Source organism: Cimex lectularius, unplaced genomic scaffold (genome assembly GCF_000648675.2).
Source record: "Cimex lectularius strain Harlan isolate CLEC.00 unplaced genomic scaffold, Clec_2.1 scaffold400, whole genome shotgun sequence".
Lineage (NCBI taxonomy): Eukaryota > Metazoa > Arthropoda > Insecta > Hemiptera > Cimicidae > Cimex > Cimex lectularius.
This window is the reverse complement of record NW_019392970.1, coordinates 75,955-92,991: the sequence shown is the minus strand read 5'-3', so window position 1 is coordinate 92,991 and position 17,037 is coordinate 75,955. Positions and strand designations below refer to the sequence as shown.

The following is a 17,037-nucleotide window of genomic DNA, read 5'->3' as shown; positions in this document are numbered from 1 at the left end:
GGTATATCAACCTCGAACACTGGTACTTTTATCGATTACTTCAAGTACTGGTACTATTTGAATTGTTTTCCTTTGCTAAACTATCCCTATTTTTAATTCGTATTGATGAAAATTATAAACTGGAAATTATAGTTTGGTCGTTTCCGACAATCCTAGTTCGTTTACGCAATATTGGACACTCTTTGATAAGAAGTTCACCCGGAACCTCACCTTCAACAAATCTTAACAAAAAGTAACGTTTGTAAATATTTTTTTTAAACCTACATCACACCAGACTGCATCTCATAATCTCTAAATAATCAACAAAAAGTAACAACATCATTAATCGATATATGTTTAGCGGTCATAATTTACTATATTAATTATTTCAATTAATTTTTCTTTTTATCTACTTTTCTTAATTACCGGTTGTTTCATTATTTGTTGAAGTCATGAGGAGCGGTCAAGAATGATATAGTTTAGAAAAAACCTTTTTTATTTTTTTGCTGACGTTTCGACCTTTAGTCGGGTCATCTTCAGGGCCTGTGTAAATGACAAAAGATGTGTTGATTAAAAAAACTACAATTGAAGATGTAAATATAAATTTTGAACCAAGTATTTCATACTGCAATAAACTGTGGTGTTATTCTTGTCATACTGGTTTTGGGTGAAAGTGTTGTGAAACGTGAATTTGTATTCCGCTGTTTTTATATGACCTTGACAGGGTTTTATTTAACTCAAAGGTAATCGAGAATGGAAATTTTCTGGGTTGGATTTGTGATTCGGCATTCAATATTGGACATTACATGGGCCCTTGTGAGGGAAATCTGTCAGTTTTTGAGGTCAGTTTTAAACCATCATCTCTGCCTGATTATTAGAGCAGTGTGTGCTATGCCTATATTTTTCTTTGTGAACTGCCTCAGTATTTCTTTGCTTAAATACGATTATTACTATTATTTTATTTGATGTTGCTACCATCAGTGGAGATTATAGTTGAGTCAATAAGTTTTCTTCGGCGCGTGGAATTGTTAAAGGTGTGGCTACTTATGAACTGGTCATTAGTTTTCTGCCAGCTCTTCCAAATACAGGTCATTTGAACTGCCAAGATGCAGGCGGCTTGATAAGACATAATCCTGTTGTCTTTTATGATTCGCAATAGCATCTGGCGCACGTGTTAGGTTTGCGGAATTTCTACAAATAGGACGTACATACGCAAAAGCGGAAACGTACCATACTTAAGATGATGAAATGACAGACCAAAACGGTGAGAATGAGCGGACCGAAAACTTAGAAAACGATCAAACTAAAAGAAATTCTAGAATTTTATATGTAACTTGATATCAACGTTGTACATTCAAATATAAAAGAAATTTTTAAAGAAGCAGTTGTTGAAGCTAGAAAATAGAAAGGGTCTAGCTTATTGTAATCATTTCTCTGTAAGTCTGAAATGATCACTGTAAGCAAGCGATCACAATAGACGGGGTGAAAAAAATATAGATGAAAATTCAATTAATTATGGTTTTTAAGTTGAGTTAAAAAGGCAGTGTTACGAGCGGGATTCGAACCCTGACTTTTTTATCTCAACGTAAAAACCTTAATTAATTTAATGTTTTTAATTGGCCAAGCGGACCACGAAAAATAGTGAATAAATGAAAATGCATAATAGGTACTTGTATTGAACAAAAATTTGTTAGAATTATATTCTATCTCAAATCATTGCTCTTCATGTGGTTGTAAGTGAGGTTCTCCCTTTTTTATCTTCGGTACAGCCATATGCTATTGTCGCAACGAAGTTATTCTTACCCAATTTAGTAGTTAACTCCTCAGCTTTCTGCTTCAGCACTTTATTCTAGCATCTTTCTGATTAACCACTCTTTCAATGCGACTTCTATATCATCATCTTTCCCACCTCTCTTTCTTTTCCTATCCTCGTTTTTCATTCGTAACTTTCAAAATTTTCTGCTACAGTAAAATTGTATAACTGTGAACGATTGGGAGCTTCCTGTCGGCTCAATTTTGGTAGCATATCATACATTTTTTTTAAAGTTCATATTTCTTCCTGAAACTGAAATTCTTACTTTTTGCACATTTTTGTGAGATTTGCGATCACTTTAACTGAGATAATGATCGCTATAAACTGGGAAATAGTGTATAATGCATAAATGTTCCTGTCCCTTGTTTTTTAATTACTCTTACGCGTGATTATTATCACCGCGGTCACAATAAACAGGACCCACTGTACTAGCAAATTTGACGTTTCTATCTTTCAATTGATTACTGGTGCTGTTTTTTCTTTTTGGATGATGCATTTGATTAATCACTTTGAACGTCTGTTTATTATTATATTTGACAAAAAGGAGCATTCTGCTGTGGTGTTTTTTTAGAAGAAATTGTAACCCTAGAATTTGATAAATTTCTGATATTTTTTTCAAAATAGGACGTGCACAAAAAGAGAAGCAAGGTAGTCCAAAATTAATACTTTTTTTGGAGGGAGGATAGTATGACTGTCCTGTATTGAGACCATTAAGTATAAATAAGTCTAGACTGGTAGACCAACACTTTTGAAAACAAGATTTTGACTTTAATCTTTTCACAAAAACTCATTTATCTTCAAAATTAATTTTTTTGTGTGTTAAGTATTTAAGTCTGCGTCCATTAATCTGGCGGATAACCTCTCATCCGGCGTTACCTTCCCGGTCCTTTCTCTTATCAATCACGTCCTCAGTACTTTCAAGTTTCACGTCTGCCTGGTGGGCCGTGGGGTAAAAATGCCAAAGTAAACGCCGGTCTTACTTCAGGTCAACTGCAGATTTCTCTTCGACTTCCTGACCGGCCGAGATGTTCCCCGAAGTCAGGCCTCTTCTTCGGGAGAAGCACGTCAGGTTTTTCAAGCGGTTCATCATCACGCCTCCTTTCCTGAAAAACCATGATAATACCAGGTAATCATCAGATTTCAGACTCGATTCCAGCTTGAAAAACTCTTCCCGCTCCACCCGAAATTACTGACATAAATTTATTTGTTTTGCATGCCTGGTATAGTCATCGTTTGAATATAAACATCGGAAAAGTTCTTCAGATAATTAAATTTTATATAGGCATTCCCTTGGACAAAATATAACTCCATAAACTTAAGTTAAAAACATAGATTCTGCCTGACTAATCAGTCTAGGCGTGACATAAATGTCCCACATGAAGATGACTTCCATCATCATCATTCTACCGGGAATTGTTCCAATTGGTTAGTTTTTTCTTAACTTGCTTTTTTTATCAGGGATGTTTAGCCAGATATATTCAGATACCAGTGACTAAAAAAGTAATTATCTAACTAAGTAAATAAATAAATGGTAAAATAAATAGATTCATAAATAGATAGCCTTTAGCCCCCAAATAGAAAATTCCATCGACCTCAAGAACCCTTTTCCTTAAAAACCCTAGATGAACTGTACGAGATTGTGAATCTCTTCACCACTTCAGGTTGGCACTACTCGCCAGGTCTCTCAAAACCCTCAAACTAACCAAACCCCTCCCATCACGCATTGCAAACATACTGTACCTAAAATGTCAGGCCCAAGCCTACCTATACAATCTTACAAGTTCTAATAAATTGTTCTGTACAACCATGAAAAGAATCCTGAAACACCACATTGCATCTTTTCTCCTCTGTCTGATCAAGAAAAAGTCGATACATTTGTTTGACTCCTCCATGAAACCTTGACTCCCAATTCTGAGCGTGACAATGTTTCAATTGAAACCGATATTGGTGAATATCTTATATCTCCCATATCTATCTATGAGCCTTATGGAACCCCATGTCTATCTTTATTCACATGCTCAGGCTACTTCCAATTGATACACATTGATTGTGTTCAGAAAGCTACGACTGGAACCCTCGTATCTGTGAGACGCTATCTTCGAACTACCGAGAACCGGTAGCGAATATATGTTATAAACCATGTGCACCTAGACCCTGTAAGTTAGACCGCTATTTTAATACAACACCCCTATATCATACAACTTTTGAATTGAAAATTCGTGATCTAGGGTATCAAAAGCTTTTATAATAAATAGGGACAATCCAGCAACCTTCATACCATCGTTCAAATCATTATAGACCATGGTTAAAAAATTGACAAGAGGATCCTCTGTGGTGCTGTTATTATCAAAACTGGATTCATGGTTGTATTACTGAACAAAATATGAAGCCAATTGTTTTATAGAAAGAAAATGATGTTTGAGGCCAAATTAAATGAAAAACCCTTCTAAAAAGAGATTTGAGATAGGTCTTTGTGCAATTGCAGATCTAGTTCTAAATTAAATAATTTTAAACTAATGTCATTAAATGAGTTTTTATTATTAACTTATATCACACTTGCAATTTAATTTTACAGAATAAGCATTCTGTTTTTTTGTGTATCCGGTCTTGAAGTACTAAATGCTTTGGACAAGGAGATTAACGATGACCTCAAAAAGGACATATGCAACTGGATATACAGGTTGCAAATTTTGCCCGACCTTGGTAATTAGTAGATAAGGTTTCATAAAATTTCATATCTGCAGTGCATTAATTGATTTTTTTAGATGGAAACACAGACAAATGCGGATTCCAAGGCAGTGATACATTTCATATCATGCTGGATCATGGTATCTCGCATTGCAACTCGGAATTTGCCACAGGCCACCTTGCTATGACTTTCTGCAGCCTTTCAGTTCTGCTGCTCCTTGGCGACGATTTCTCCCGCCTCAACAGAAACGCCATCTTGAAAGGCGTCGGATCCCTTCAACAAGAAGACGGCTGGTAATCTATCAAAAATATCGCCTATGGAATTATTTTACTAATTTAATTTTGTTACAGTTTCTCAGCCGTGCATTTCGGTAGTGAAAAGGACATGAGGTTTGTTTACTGTGCCTGTTGCATTTGCTACATCCTGAAAGACTGGTCTTTCGATATTGATAAAACAGTTCGATATATTCAAAAAAGCATGGTAACTAAGTTTTTCAAAATAATAAATGTTACTAATTAACACTTAAACTAATTTTATACTTTACTTATGCTAATTCGTTCATCAATTTCAGAAAAGCTTGTTTGTTAACCAAAACTTTTATTTTTTAGTCATACGATTATGGCTATGGGCAAGGTCCCGATTTAGAATCACATGGAGGTGTGACATTTTGTGCTGTCGCTTCTCTCTTTTTAATGGGAAAGCTTGATACAACACTTTCTCAAGAACAGGTAAACATTTGATATTTCTCTTGATCAACCTGGATAATAATAAATCTTCACAACACATATATTTTCAATGTTCGGATGATTTTTAGCTCCAAGGTCTGAGGAAATGGGCGTTGATGAGACAGGAATTTGGCTTCCAGGGCCGCGCGAACAAACGTCATGACACCTGTTATTCTTTTTGGGTCGGAGCTACACTTAAAGTAATTTAATTTTAACTAATACGAAGATAGTTTGGTAGAAAATCCCTTAGGCATGACCTAATTACCTCCACTTTGCTTGTAAACATTCCTCAGCATGCCATAGTTTTTTTTAACCTCAATAAACAATGCCATTCTACCTTTATGGAAACATTTCATCATTTCCTTTCCTAAAGCTCACAAACATCCCAACTACACATTCTCCTACAGACCCATCATCCTTCTTCCTGTGATTCCTAAATTCTTAGAACATTTTAAAACATTTAATACCCATTATAAATTCACAGGTAACATTCCTTCTCACCAATTCGGCTTCTGCCCACAACATAAATATTACTATGACCATTTTAAACATACAGAGTGAAACTGGGTCTCAAGCTGTCCACCAGCACATTCAATCCTAAACAAAAATCTTTAGACAAATGGTCAAACCTCCTTACTTTTTCACTAATCTCACTATCCAGAATGACCTCAATATTCTGTTGCTTTAAATGATGATAGCCCTGAGACCTCCTCGCCTAATTGAGTGCCACTATTAGCTCAATTCTCTTAACATGGGTCCTCCGGGTGCATTGCTGGCCATAGTGTCTGTGTTGTGATCAGGAGGGAAAAAAAAAACACAAAAAAAAACGCACAACTTTGTAATAAGTATTAATATTTAAAAAAATAATTTTTTCGTTTGATTATAATATATTGAATATTTCATTTGTAATAATTGATTGTTTAGATTTTAGACTTTTATGATAAAACAGACTACGATAAAAACAGAGAGTTTGTACTTTCAACTCAAGACAATCTTATAGGAGGATTTTCTAAATGGGTCGATTATACTCCCGATCCCCTGCATACATATCTCGGTAAGATAAAAACAAAGAAAGATAAAAAGTTCAATTTTTACCATCGCTTTTTTTTTTTTTTTTTTTTTTTTTTTAAGGTTTGGCAGGGCTCAGCTTCATAGGAAAGGACGACCTTCTCGAGATACATCCAGCACTCAATATAAGCAGTCGTGCTGTCAACTTTCTGCACAAGCTTCAAAACTCATGGGTATCGTGAAAAAAACCCCAAGCTGATTGAAAAACAACTCGGATTACAGTTGTTACACATTCCTAAAACACCGATTGTGCACAGAATGTAACTTAGGTCTATGTTTGTACATAATGAGAATGTTTATAGCTTTTAATTTTTATGTTATTGCGCATTTTTAAGAATTTTATAACTGTTCCTGTTTGTAACCAATGTTTTTATTTAATTATTTTTTTCTATATTATAAAACAGTGTGTGTTGTTTTAATTAATATAAGAAAAATATATACATATATATTGCATATATTTCTTGTTTGATAGGAACAATTTTGTCATAAAGTTAAAAATATCATCTGAATTTCCTTGATTATGGCAAAATACCAAATCCCAAATTATGAACTAATAAAACTAATAAATCTCTTTAAATGCAACTATTCAAAAATAAAACATGAAAATAAAGTAATGAATTAAAGTTAAAGCTTTTGGTAAACCAATATACATACATTTGTCAGAAAATAGAATCTGGTAAGTTTAACCGTTATATAACTAGAAAACTTTCAGGTAAAGCACAAACAAAAGAAAAGCATTGTTAATCAACTGCACTGAAAAAAGTAAGATCACTACTTCTTTCTATAATATTTTAAGACTAATATATAACTGCTAACAAACAGCCCAAACAGATTTATGTTATTAACTATTTTTTTGGTTTCAAGAATGCAGAAAAAACTATTTTCTTTATTATTTATATTAGCATTAAAATTGATGTACGTTAATTAAACAAAGTTTTATTAGTGGTTTTAACTAGACAGTGAAGCTTTAGGAAAAATCATAAATCAAAGCCAAATAGTTTAATTTTGTGTGGAACATTTGAAGTTTTTTAGACACTGAGTATTTTTCTCATTGGAGAGAAATGTGCCAAAAACTGAAAACTGTGATTTATGCTACACAAGATCACAATCTGTTGTAACATCAATTGTTTTTATATGTACCAGAATCAAATAAAAGATTTTAATGCAATTTTATAATTAATTATTTTATTGAATATTTTCTTTTCAGGGAAAAATAACTTGATTGCTTTTCTTAATGGCATTTAAAAAACATTGGCAAAATGTGTCTGTCAAATTTGGACATACTTTCTTGAAACAACTCAAGTTTTTTTATAATTCAATGTACCATACAACCACAATCCTGAAACAAATCCATATATGCTTTTTATGCTATTTCAAAAAACATGGTTTCAAGAATTTTTATTTTTTGGTATTTATTGGTACGACTGTTTTTTTTCCCCCACGGAGTCCCAGTCCACCCTGCTGAGACCGATGGCTGCAAACACCGACCGGGCAGGTCACCGAGGTCACTCCCCTGCATAAGGTCCTTCTACCCTTTTTTTACTTTATGCATATTGTTCCAGATGGATGTGGATAAAAACCATCTTCACGGCACCTAGGGCTCATGGAAAAGTCTACATACATATTCCGTACCTCAATCCGGGGCAAAACTCACTCGAGAGGCCAAAAGTGTAAGCTGGAGTTGAAGATTAAAAAAAAGGGGCTGGAACTAAAGAAGTGTTGAAGCCAAAATGATTTGCTTACAAGAAAATGGCATCGTTTTTGCACAGTATCTACACACCAACGAAAACAAAAACGTCTGATGAAGTAAGCTCTTTTAGAAACATTTTTAAAGCTTTTTGCTATTAATTTAAACCTCGTTCCGTTTAATTTAGACTTTTTCTCTTTTCATACAAAAGATGTCTTATTCCTGTGGATCAAATAGGTATTTTTCACTTGAACGATTTCAAAACATGCATACTTGAGGGCACAATAAATTTGGCCAAACACCACAGGCTGATGAGTGCACAAAAACCTCGAATTTTCAGGCACCAATAATGGCTAACAATCAAATTCTGGTCCCAGCTCCTCCACAGAAATGACAGTCACACCAGGAGCGCTTACTAACTCATTTGCTCCACTAAGTGACCCAGATGAAATAGAGACTTCTTCATCCCTCAAAGTCCATATTCATATCCTTCTCGTCATATACACAAAGAATATTAAAAACTTTGACATAATGTGCAGTGTATTGTCACAACTAGTGGGAATAATTCACAACAAAGTGCGGATCACCGACCTTAAACGTTAAAACGGCTGAAAGCCAAAGAGGCATAACTAGGTACCTCAAGCAACATATCGCTGATTAACACACGTTCCAGTTACAAGAGGAAAAACGTACCGAGTGGTAATAAGGAATCTCCACCAGGGTATATCGCCTGAATTGATCAAAGAGGAACTGTCCTAACTTGGCCACAATTTAGGAATGTTACACCACTAATGTTCACCATACAATTCATCCAGCCATCAAACAGACCCTACTTTGTGGATCTTTATCCCAATCCGAACAACAAATACTGAAACATCAATACTATTTGATATTCGAGAATAAAACTTGAAGAACTCTACAAGTAACGTTTAATTGTGCAGCGCCAATGTTACCAAAAATGTGGGCTCACCAAATCCTACTGCCAGCATCAGGATAGGATGCCTCAACTGTGCTGGTGAGCCCATCACCGAAGACTGCACCATAAAGAACTTCATCGTCTAAGAAGGTCACCCCCTTCTAAGTCTCATTACAACAGCAGTGAACAGTCTCCAAACATGCCCCTTGATATTCCTAACCCAACACTTGTTTTATTCTTTTGCACGAAGCCTTTACTTCTTCCTCCTTTACTTCTTCTTGAAGCTCTTGTATTATGGCCTGACCCATTCATCTACGCATTGGGTTAGGGTTCACTTTGAGAACTTAAATAAGTAGGAGAAACTGGGATAGCTGTCCCTAGTAGTGTAAATCTTATTGTTATAGCTAGTCTCTTTTGAATGGGAATACTTTAATGTTTGTTTCTCGTTTTATTATAAATGGTCTGATCCAACTCAAGACATATTCAAAATCAGCTTCTGACATTCTGCAAAAGTTTTAAAATCTGCCAGAAGGTTGATTTCTCAGGTCTCTCAGCATATCACTAGCATTGTTTTGGCAAATAAGAAAAAACCTGACTTTTCGAAATTGGAATTAATTTATGCAGGTACCTAATTATTTAAAAAAATGGACTAATCAATGATAATAACTTTCATGTCTTTTATTGAGTCCATCCACCAAGGCCTTTTGCGAGCCTTCCTTTTTTTTTCTTCTTCAAAACGTCGCCACTCAACAATACATAGCCGCTAGGACACACCCTATTTCCTCTTCATCACTTTCCTCATTTATTTTTCAACATCTATAAATCATAATAGAACATAGAACGAGAGTTATTCTTTAAATCAAAACTAACTTCATTACAAAAATTGACGCAATGGCCGCTGGAGATTCGCCAAGCCACATGTCGTGGGTACAAGGCTTAACAATTCACAAAGATTTAGAAATCCAATCTTTGGAGGATCTGATCCGAACACGTTTCCACAATTTACACTTGAAACTACCCACCTCCAACCAGATGATCAAGTAATGATCAGTACAGATCCAAATTTTAGTTGGACAATGAAAATGCAATTCTTGAGTTCTGTTAATAAATTGGCTATTCTGCTCCTCAAGGTGCAGCTTGGTGTTTGGGCAAAGGTAATAGGCTTGTAATATTTTATTTGGGAGAATCTACTCGAATGAACAGATCGAAATCAATACAACTAACATCGAATCCTTTCAGTTCAAAGTCGTGACGATTTACGATTCAGATCCTGGACATCCTATTAGTGGAAGAACCGATCACGTTTCCACAATTTCCACTTCCATCTATCTAACCATCTTAACAGACTAGCTTAAGTTCTTCCCCCAACATCACACCTTTATAATCCTCCATGGCGATGGCTTCTTGACCTCCTATCATGACCCTATCCTAGTACCAACTAAATAACATGATGATTTCTAGCAATGGCTGACTCCTCTACCCCATGGTTTGACAAATCTGTACAAATAACTATTTGAAAAACATTACAGTAAACATTGCCAGTGTAATTTATTTCCGTTTAAATATACATTTTTACATCAGTGAGCAGTAGACTTCTATCGGACACAAGACTATAAATCGAAAATCGTTATATTTAAAACCCTGGATCAAATTATGTATAAGAAATAATAAATTAGTGATTTTTCAGTTTTACCTTGGTTCGCCATTACAGGAGTTATGGATCCTTCATATATCCATTATGAACAAGATCCTATTGTGGAAATTATGTACCAAATATTATTTTGCAAGGGCGTTCATGCTTATGTGTTTAAGGCTGAACCAACAGACATAAAACGTTTTTGTCAAGATTAGATGGTATAAAAGAGAGAAAAATAAACGCGGGTGAATTTTTAACAATTCCCGACTTTCGGCTTCGTGCTATAATTGCCGTTGTCCGAGGTTGGGCATTATCACGAAGTGCCTGTTGAGCCGTCCAACCAGCAATTTTTTTTCACATTTCAATTTCCTGAAAGTACACCAGGAGAACATCACAACGATATTAACTCGTGGAGGATGGGGGATAGGGAGAAAAAACAAAAATCTCAAATTTTTTATATCCTTTCCACACAGGGATGAAAGTGTACACATATAACTTGGGAGGTTTTTTTTCCCAACAGAACCAATTCGACGAGTTTGATCTTTCTGGTCAAAACATATCAATTTCAATTGGTTTCATTTATGTAAAGTTTTTAACAATTTATTTCTGTCGATTCTGTTCACTAAAACATTTACAAGTAGTAATAATTAGCTGTAAGACTGACAAACAATGCACATTCAAGGATGAAAAAGTACTATTACATTAATTTGATTTTTAATGCTACACTTAATCTTGGTTTTATTGTTGTTAATGGATTAATCAGTGAAAATTAATTTTTGTATTTGTTCATATTTTTTTTCCTGAATTGGATAGCAAAGTAGCGAGTTAAGCTAAATGAAGACATGTGGACTACAAGAACGGAAAAATTCATTACATGCCAGCTGAACGGTCTTGAAATTCAAGTAAAGAACTCGACATTAAGTTCAGGATTCTGGCTAATGGGCAAGAACTCTAGCAGCACATTGAAAGAAAGCTCTAACTTTACCAGCAGATCGCCAATCCCATGTGGATTTATGTCATCAAGCTCTGGGGCTGCGCCAGCCGTTAAACGTCGTGATACAATACAACTGGTGTGTCTGAAATGAAGACCTCTACCTTAAAATGACTTAAAATGGAAACAGAAGAACCTATCCATAAGGCCGCATTAGATTCCATCAAAAAACTTTACCAGTGCACCTGTTTAGACATCGAAAACCTAACCAGACTGGGACCAGCTGCGCATGCCATGTTGGTGCTAATGGGGCTGCATACTTTGAATTTTCGCTATATCTGCAGCAAGCTGGATGAAGCCAGCGGACTGATTACCGTGACCGATGTGTCCCGCTGGTCGACGCGGTCTCCATCCTATTGACTGACGAGGATTTACGCTTGCACTTTAGCCGTCATGCCGTTGAAGTTTGCACTCAATAATAAATTATCATTATTTTTTAATTCCATGTTTGGACAGTTTTATTATAATGTGAGGTTTCTGTGCGTGGTCTGCAGTGTGTTGAACCCATAATTTAGTCGTTACCAGATCATCTTTGTCTGCCTACCTTCGCTTTGTTGGTATGTCTGACGCGATTCGGCTTTTCACCATCTTCTGTCTGGTCTGCGTGTTTCCAATGATTATTTAATTAAGGTTAATTATATAAATAAAAATACCAACACAAGTGCCGAAACGAAGCTTTTAGAAGTGAGGGTGTGGCCCCAATAGATGCAAACAACATACTAACTCGGCCATGCAAGGATGATACACCGACACTTCGGGCCAAAGCCCGCGTATGTGTCCATCATGTAAAGAAAGGTAGCTCGATCTGGCCTCTTAATTTAAGGGTGTCATTCCTTGGCTCTATATATAGAGCGAATGGGACTGCCACTCGATATGAGACTTGTGCTCGAGTACGGCAGCGAATCTTTGGATACCTTATTCCGATTTTCGGATGAAACTGAAGTATAATATTTATACAATGTTTGGTAATATATGTATTTTGGGTTAATTGTTTTATGAGAATGTATTTAAAAGCGTGAATGTTTGTGTGTAGTACATCGTCGTCGATGTCAGAATGTAGGGAGATCGACCTCAATTAGGCTGGTTGATGTATGTCTGTCTAGTTGTTTATAAGTACTAAGGATGATGAAGGATTAACGAGTAATCATCATCCTACGCGAGTGAATGGTATGTAAATAAGAAAAAAATGTATTTAAGAATGAGTGAGGGTGTTTACGTTATAACTGCATGCGTTAAGTGCTGAAATGACCTTGATAGCCACTGGAGCTTGAATTCAGCCGTGGACTATGGATAAAGCCGACCGGACTACCAAAACACCGGAGGGGGTGATTCTCGCGGCTTCTGCGTTCATCATCGAAGTCATAGGTTCGATGATAGCTTCTAAACAAGCCATCAAATATAAATATGCATATTATTTTATAAATGCTCATTTTTCCTTCTCAGTTTCCATATTTTAACACTTTTATTCCATTAATATTTTTTGTCTTGTTTAGACGATTTGATTTTCGGATTTGTGCCGACCGTGTGAGCAGGAATTAAAACTAAAGATGACTGAATTAAGGTTTGCAAGTTTAAAAAGCCAGTGTTTATGGCGGCACAACAAGTATACAAAGTTAGAGTGTTGGTAATACTATTACAAATTTATTTCTACTTGAAATTATGAAACATAAACAACATAACAAACATACTGTGACGCATTGTAAGTAATTTTTCGTAAAAAAAGTTGAAATTTTTCTAGCATCTCGTATTGCTGAAAACCTTATTTTAAAAAAAGTATATAGAATATCATATATGAATATAATATTTTACAGTTGGGTTTTCCATTTTCCTTCTGTTTCTCGTTTGGACGGTTTTAGGATTATCCAGATTATCTCATTGGTGATCAACCATGTCGCAAGAAAAAAGTTCCATGTAAAAAAAAAAAGTTATTTTATTTAAATAAATACGCTGCACATAATTATTAAATCTAGTTATTTGACAATTACAAAAAATCATTTAATTTTATTTTAAAATAACACTATCGTAGAAGGTTTACAATGTTTAAACCACAAAAATTATTGTAATATTGGATGTCACGAATCGCTGATCGAATATAAAAGGGCCATAAATAGCTTTAATTGTTTATGGATCTGTGTACCTTCAGATATGTGAATTGTGTTATTTATTGGAACGGATGTATTTATTTGCGCGAATGGAGAGTCTTATCCTCCAATTATCCGAGATATATCGAGAACTCTGGGAGGTAGTGTACGATTTGAGATGTCTATATAATTTATTAGCGTGAATGACAGGGTTTATCACAAATTACCCGGAGGAATATCTAGTACTCTGGGTTCATGAGAATGAATATATAATTATAATTTATTAGGGTGAATGAAGGGCTTATTTCCAATTACTTATTATCAAGTACTTGACCTATCATGTTTTTATCTCGATTCTGTGTGTAAATAGTGTGTTGTTAACCCGTTATAAACCATCCATAAAATGTTAAGGCAATATTTTATGGTAAAATTTTCTATTTTCCTTCTCATATCTTTACGGTTTTATTATATTAATATTTTGTCCCCATCACACGAGCATTAGGATAATATGTAATTTTGTTAAAAGATGGTTGGATTAAGGTGTATTGAAATTAAAAGTCAAAAAATGTAATGATTATGGCATAATATTGAAACGTACTCAGAAGAAGTGTGAGGTTTTTAATACCAAATATGTAATAAAATTACCGATTTTTTTAAATATACATATTGAACTCCACTTTATGTCAAGGATGATAAGCGTTTCTCTCAGGTAAGCTGTATTATAATCAATCGGTTCGTCTTGAGCCAATATTGAAATATCCGAGGTAAACTTTAATTAATAATAAAGTTCATATGCGGGCGTTGTGCGTCGGCGCTGTGTCTGCGAGAGGGGGCGCTGGAAATGGAAACGAGCGACGCCATGCGGCCCCAGTCGTCTTTCAGACCCGTTCTTGTCTCGGTCTGCCTGTGTTAGCCCGTGCCGAAGAAACTACGCGAGACGGATACAGATCCACAACGGACCAAAAACAGGTAATATTTTAAAATCCTTTATACTTTTTTTAGTGGACCATTGATCGATTAAGACCATAAAGGCTACAAAATCCGATGGTGATTTCTTTCATTTATTTAAAAAAAATATTATTGTTAAATTACAAACTGATTTGGAGAAAAATGATTCGAATCAACTGTTGCTTAAAATCTCCCTCCACCCTTTGTGGCATAAACGAGGGGTGAAAAAGGAGACCCCCCTCACCCCTTTCGTATCCCACGTGTTGCTCACTCGATTAAAGTTATATACTTGCAATAGTGTAGAAAAATAAATTTATTTCATCATTAAAAACAGTTCTGTTGTTGATTGAACATAACGCGGTCATTTCAAATTTTAAAACGATCTCGCTCCGAAAATTGAGTGTAAGCGTGCTTTGAACTTTTGTCAATATATTTTGGAAGATTATATATTCGAATAGGTTCCTTAAAATTGCGCATTTTGTCAAAATCTGCAGAAAAAAGTTAGTAATTGTTCTAATATTGAAACTGATTTTGTGGAGAAAGAAAACTTAATAATATGAGGAAAGTTAGTAGCAAAATATGATTTTGTTAAATAACTTTTTAAAATTTCAGAACGTCTGACCTTTCGGCAAAAAATAATCTGAAATACCTTGAAATTTGCAGTTTTTAAAAATTTAGTATTGTATATTTTTACCTTGTCAAAATACGATAAGGTGGTTTTTTATCAGCTCTATTTCCCTGAAACTGGGGCTCTTTGCATGCAGAAATAAATTAAATTCGCCCCAAATTACGTAAATAAGATTATTCATTTTGATTTTTTTTTAAATCGAAATAATAGTGAGTCGTAATTGGTAAAATGTAAGATTTTGAAATATGGCAAAGTATAAATCGAGGAAAGCAAATTTTCTCAAATTTAAGAGCGTTGCACAATACGCACAGTACCCTCATGATGTTCTGATGTATGACTTCATTATGAAAACTCTAGGACGCATAATTCTGTCGAAAATTAAGCCAATATTTCACGAGAAATAACGTTCAGTAAGCCAATTTCTTTAAGTTTCATTTCATTCAATTTTTTTCAATTCATGTAATTTTTTAAAGAAACATAAATAAATTTAATAACCAAAGTTTCTTAAATGTATGAGTGTCAGTGTTTGACGGCCTTCTGGCAAAAATAATCTAAAAGTAAGTTACCTTCAAATTTTACATCAAAAGTCGTCACGTTAGAAATAGTTATTTTTTTGTCAATACCGGAAAGATAATACCCTTCTTTAACTTAAATAATCTGAAAAAGGAATACTTCGAAATTGTGCATTTGCTGAAATTTAGATAAAAAAGTTTGCGATTTTTCTAATATTGTACTGAATATTATATAATACTTTTATTATTTGTCTACTTTCCATAAATGTGAAATGGGTCCGTTGCACGCACCACTAAATTCAATTTGCCCCAAATTACCTAAGCAAGTTATTGATTTTTGATTAAAAAAAATCTCGAAATAATAGTCAATCTTAATTGATAAAATGTAAGTTTTGAAGTATGGCAAATTTTTTCTCAAATCTAAGCGCTTTGCTTCACACACTTCATAATTTATTGACTTCGTTTTGAAAACTAGGACGCATAATTTCGTCAAAGGTCAAAATTTTAAGAGAGAAAAACATCCAGAAAGCCAATTTCCTAAAGTTTAATTTCTCCCCTGGTCACATTTCGGTAGCCTATGATGTAATTTTTTAAAGAAACTGATAAACTGATGTTGTATTGGATCTTCTTGAGATCATTTGGACCTTAAGAAGATCCAATACAATATCAGTTTAAACTACGTAGGTCGATCAACGTCAACTAGAAACAGATAAATTAAATAATTAATCAAAATTGCTTAAATGTACGAGTATCAGTGATTACTGGCTTTTTGGCAAAAATTCTCTGCAAATTTTACCTTCAAATTGCGCATTTCATCAAAATTTATATAAAAAGTTATCACCTTAGAAACACGTAAAAAGTAGAAATAGTTAATTTTTTAAATACAGAACAGTGAATATGGCTGCATTTTCAGCAAAATTATACTGAAAAAGAGACATTGAAATTGGGCATTTGCTGAAAATTTACATATAACAGTGCAATATTTCTCATATTGTACCCTTTCACCCCTACTTCGGTACTTTGCACGCTGCCATCAACCTCCAGACTATTTATTCAAAAGCTTTTGTGAAAAACAACTTCCTATAATAGTGAACTTAAAGTAGCAAAATGTGAGTTTTTTAAATTTATGGCTAAGTGCAACATACGAAAGACAATTATATAAACTTCCCAGTCACATTTCTCCACCTCTCCTGATTTTCGACATGTGACTTCGCTATGAATGGGATAGATTTTTTTTGAGGACACTCAAAATTTTACGATTAAAACAATGATTGAACGTTTTTGAACAGAAATGGGTTTATTAATACTTCACAATTTCCAAAATGTGAAGTATTGAGGTCATCAATGCGTGAATATACCTATTG

The 17,037-nt window shown here is 34.5% G+C and overlaps 1 protein-coding gene and 1 long non-coding RNA gene across 3 annotated transcripts in view; both read left to right on the top strand.

The window, feature by feature from the left end:
• The first annotated feature begins 2,636 nt into the window (after positions 1-2,636).
• Positions 2,637-7,450, top strand: LOC106672704 (geranylgeranyl transferase type-1 subunit beta). Its single transcript, XM_014404340.2, has 8 exons — positions 2,637-2,918; positions 4,368-4,495; positions 4,558-4,774; positions 4,832-4,961; positions 5,090-5,209; positions 5,296-5,406; positions 6,131-6,260; positions 6,338-7,450. Exons 1-8 carry the CDS (start codon positions 2,818-2,820, stop codon positions 6,454-6,456), a joined length of 1,056 nt encoding a protein of 351 aa, XP_014259826.1. The 5' UTR covers positions 2,637-2,817; the 3' UTR covers positions 6,457-7,450.
• Positions 7,451-14,432: 6,982 nt separating this feature from the next.
• Positions 14,433-17,037, top strand: part of LOC112127941 — a 75,134-nt gene continuing 72,529 nt past the window's right edge. The window contains exon 1 of one of the 2 annotated variants that reach the window (XR_002910788.1): positions 14,433-14,554. This is a non-coding gene — a long non-coding RNA (uncharacterized LOC112127941). The remainder of the gene's footprint in view (positions 14,555-17,037) is intronic. The other variant, XR_002910787.1, reaches the window with a different exon arrangement.

Excerpts from the sequence above, each read along its gene's own strand:
- LOC106672704 (XM_014404340.2), top strand. The coding sequence starts at position 2,818 with ATGTTCCCCGAAGTCAGGCCTCTTCTTCGGGAGAAGCACGTCAGGTTT. Across the intron at positions 4,496-4,557 it reads GCAAATTTTGCCCGACCTTG|ATGGAAACACAGACAAATGC; the intron begins GTAATTAGTAGA and ends TGATTTTTTTAG. Across the intron at positions 4,962-5,089 it reads GATATATTCAAAAAAGCATG|TCATACGATTATGGCTATGG; the intron begins GTAACTAAGTTT and ends TTTATTTTTTAG.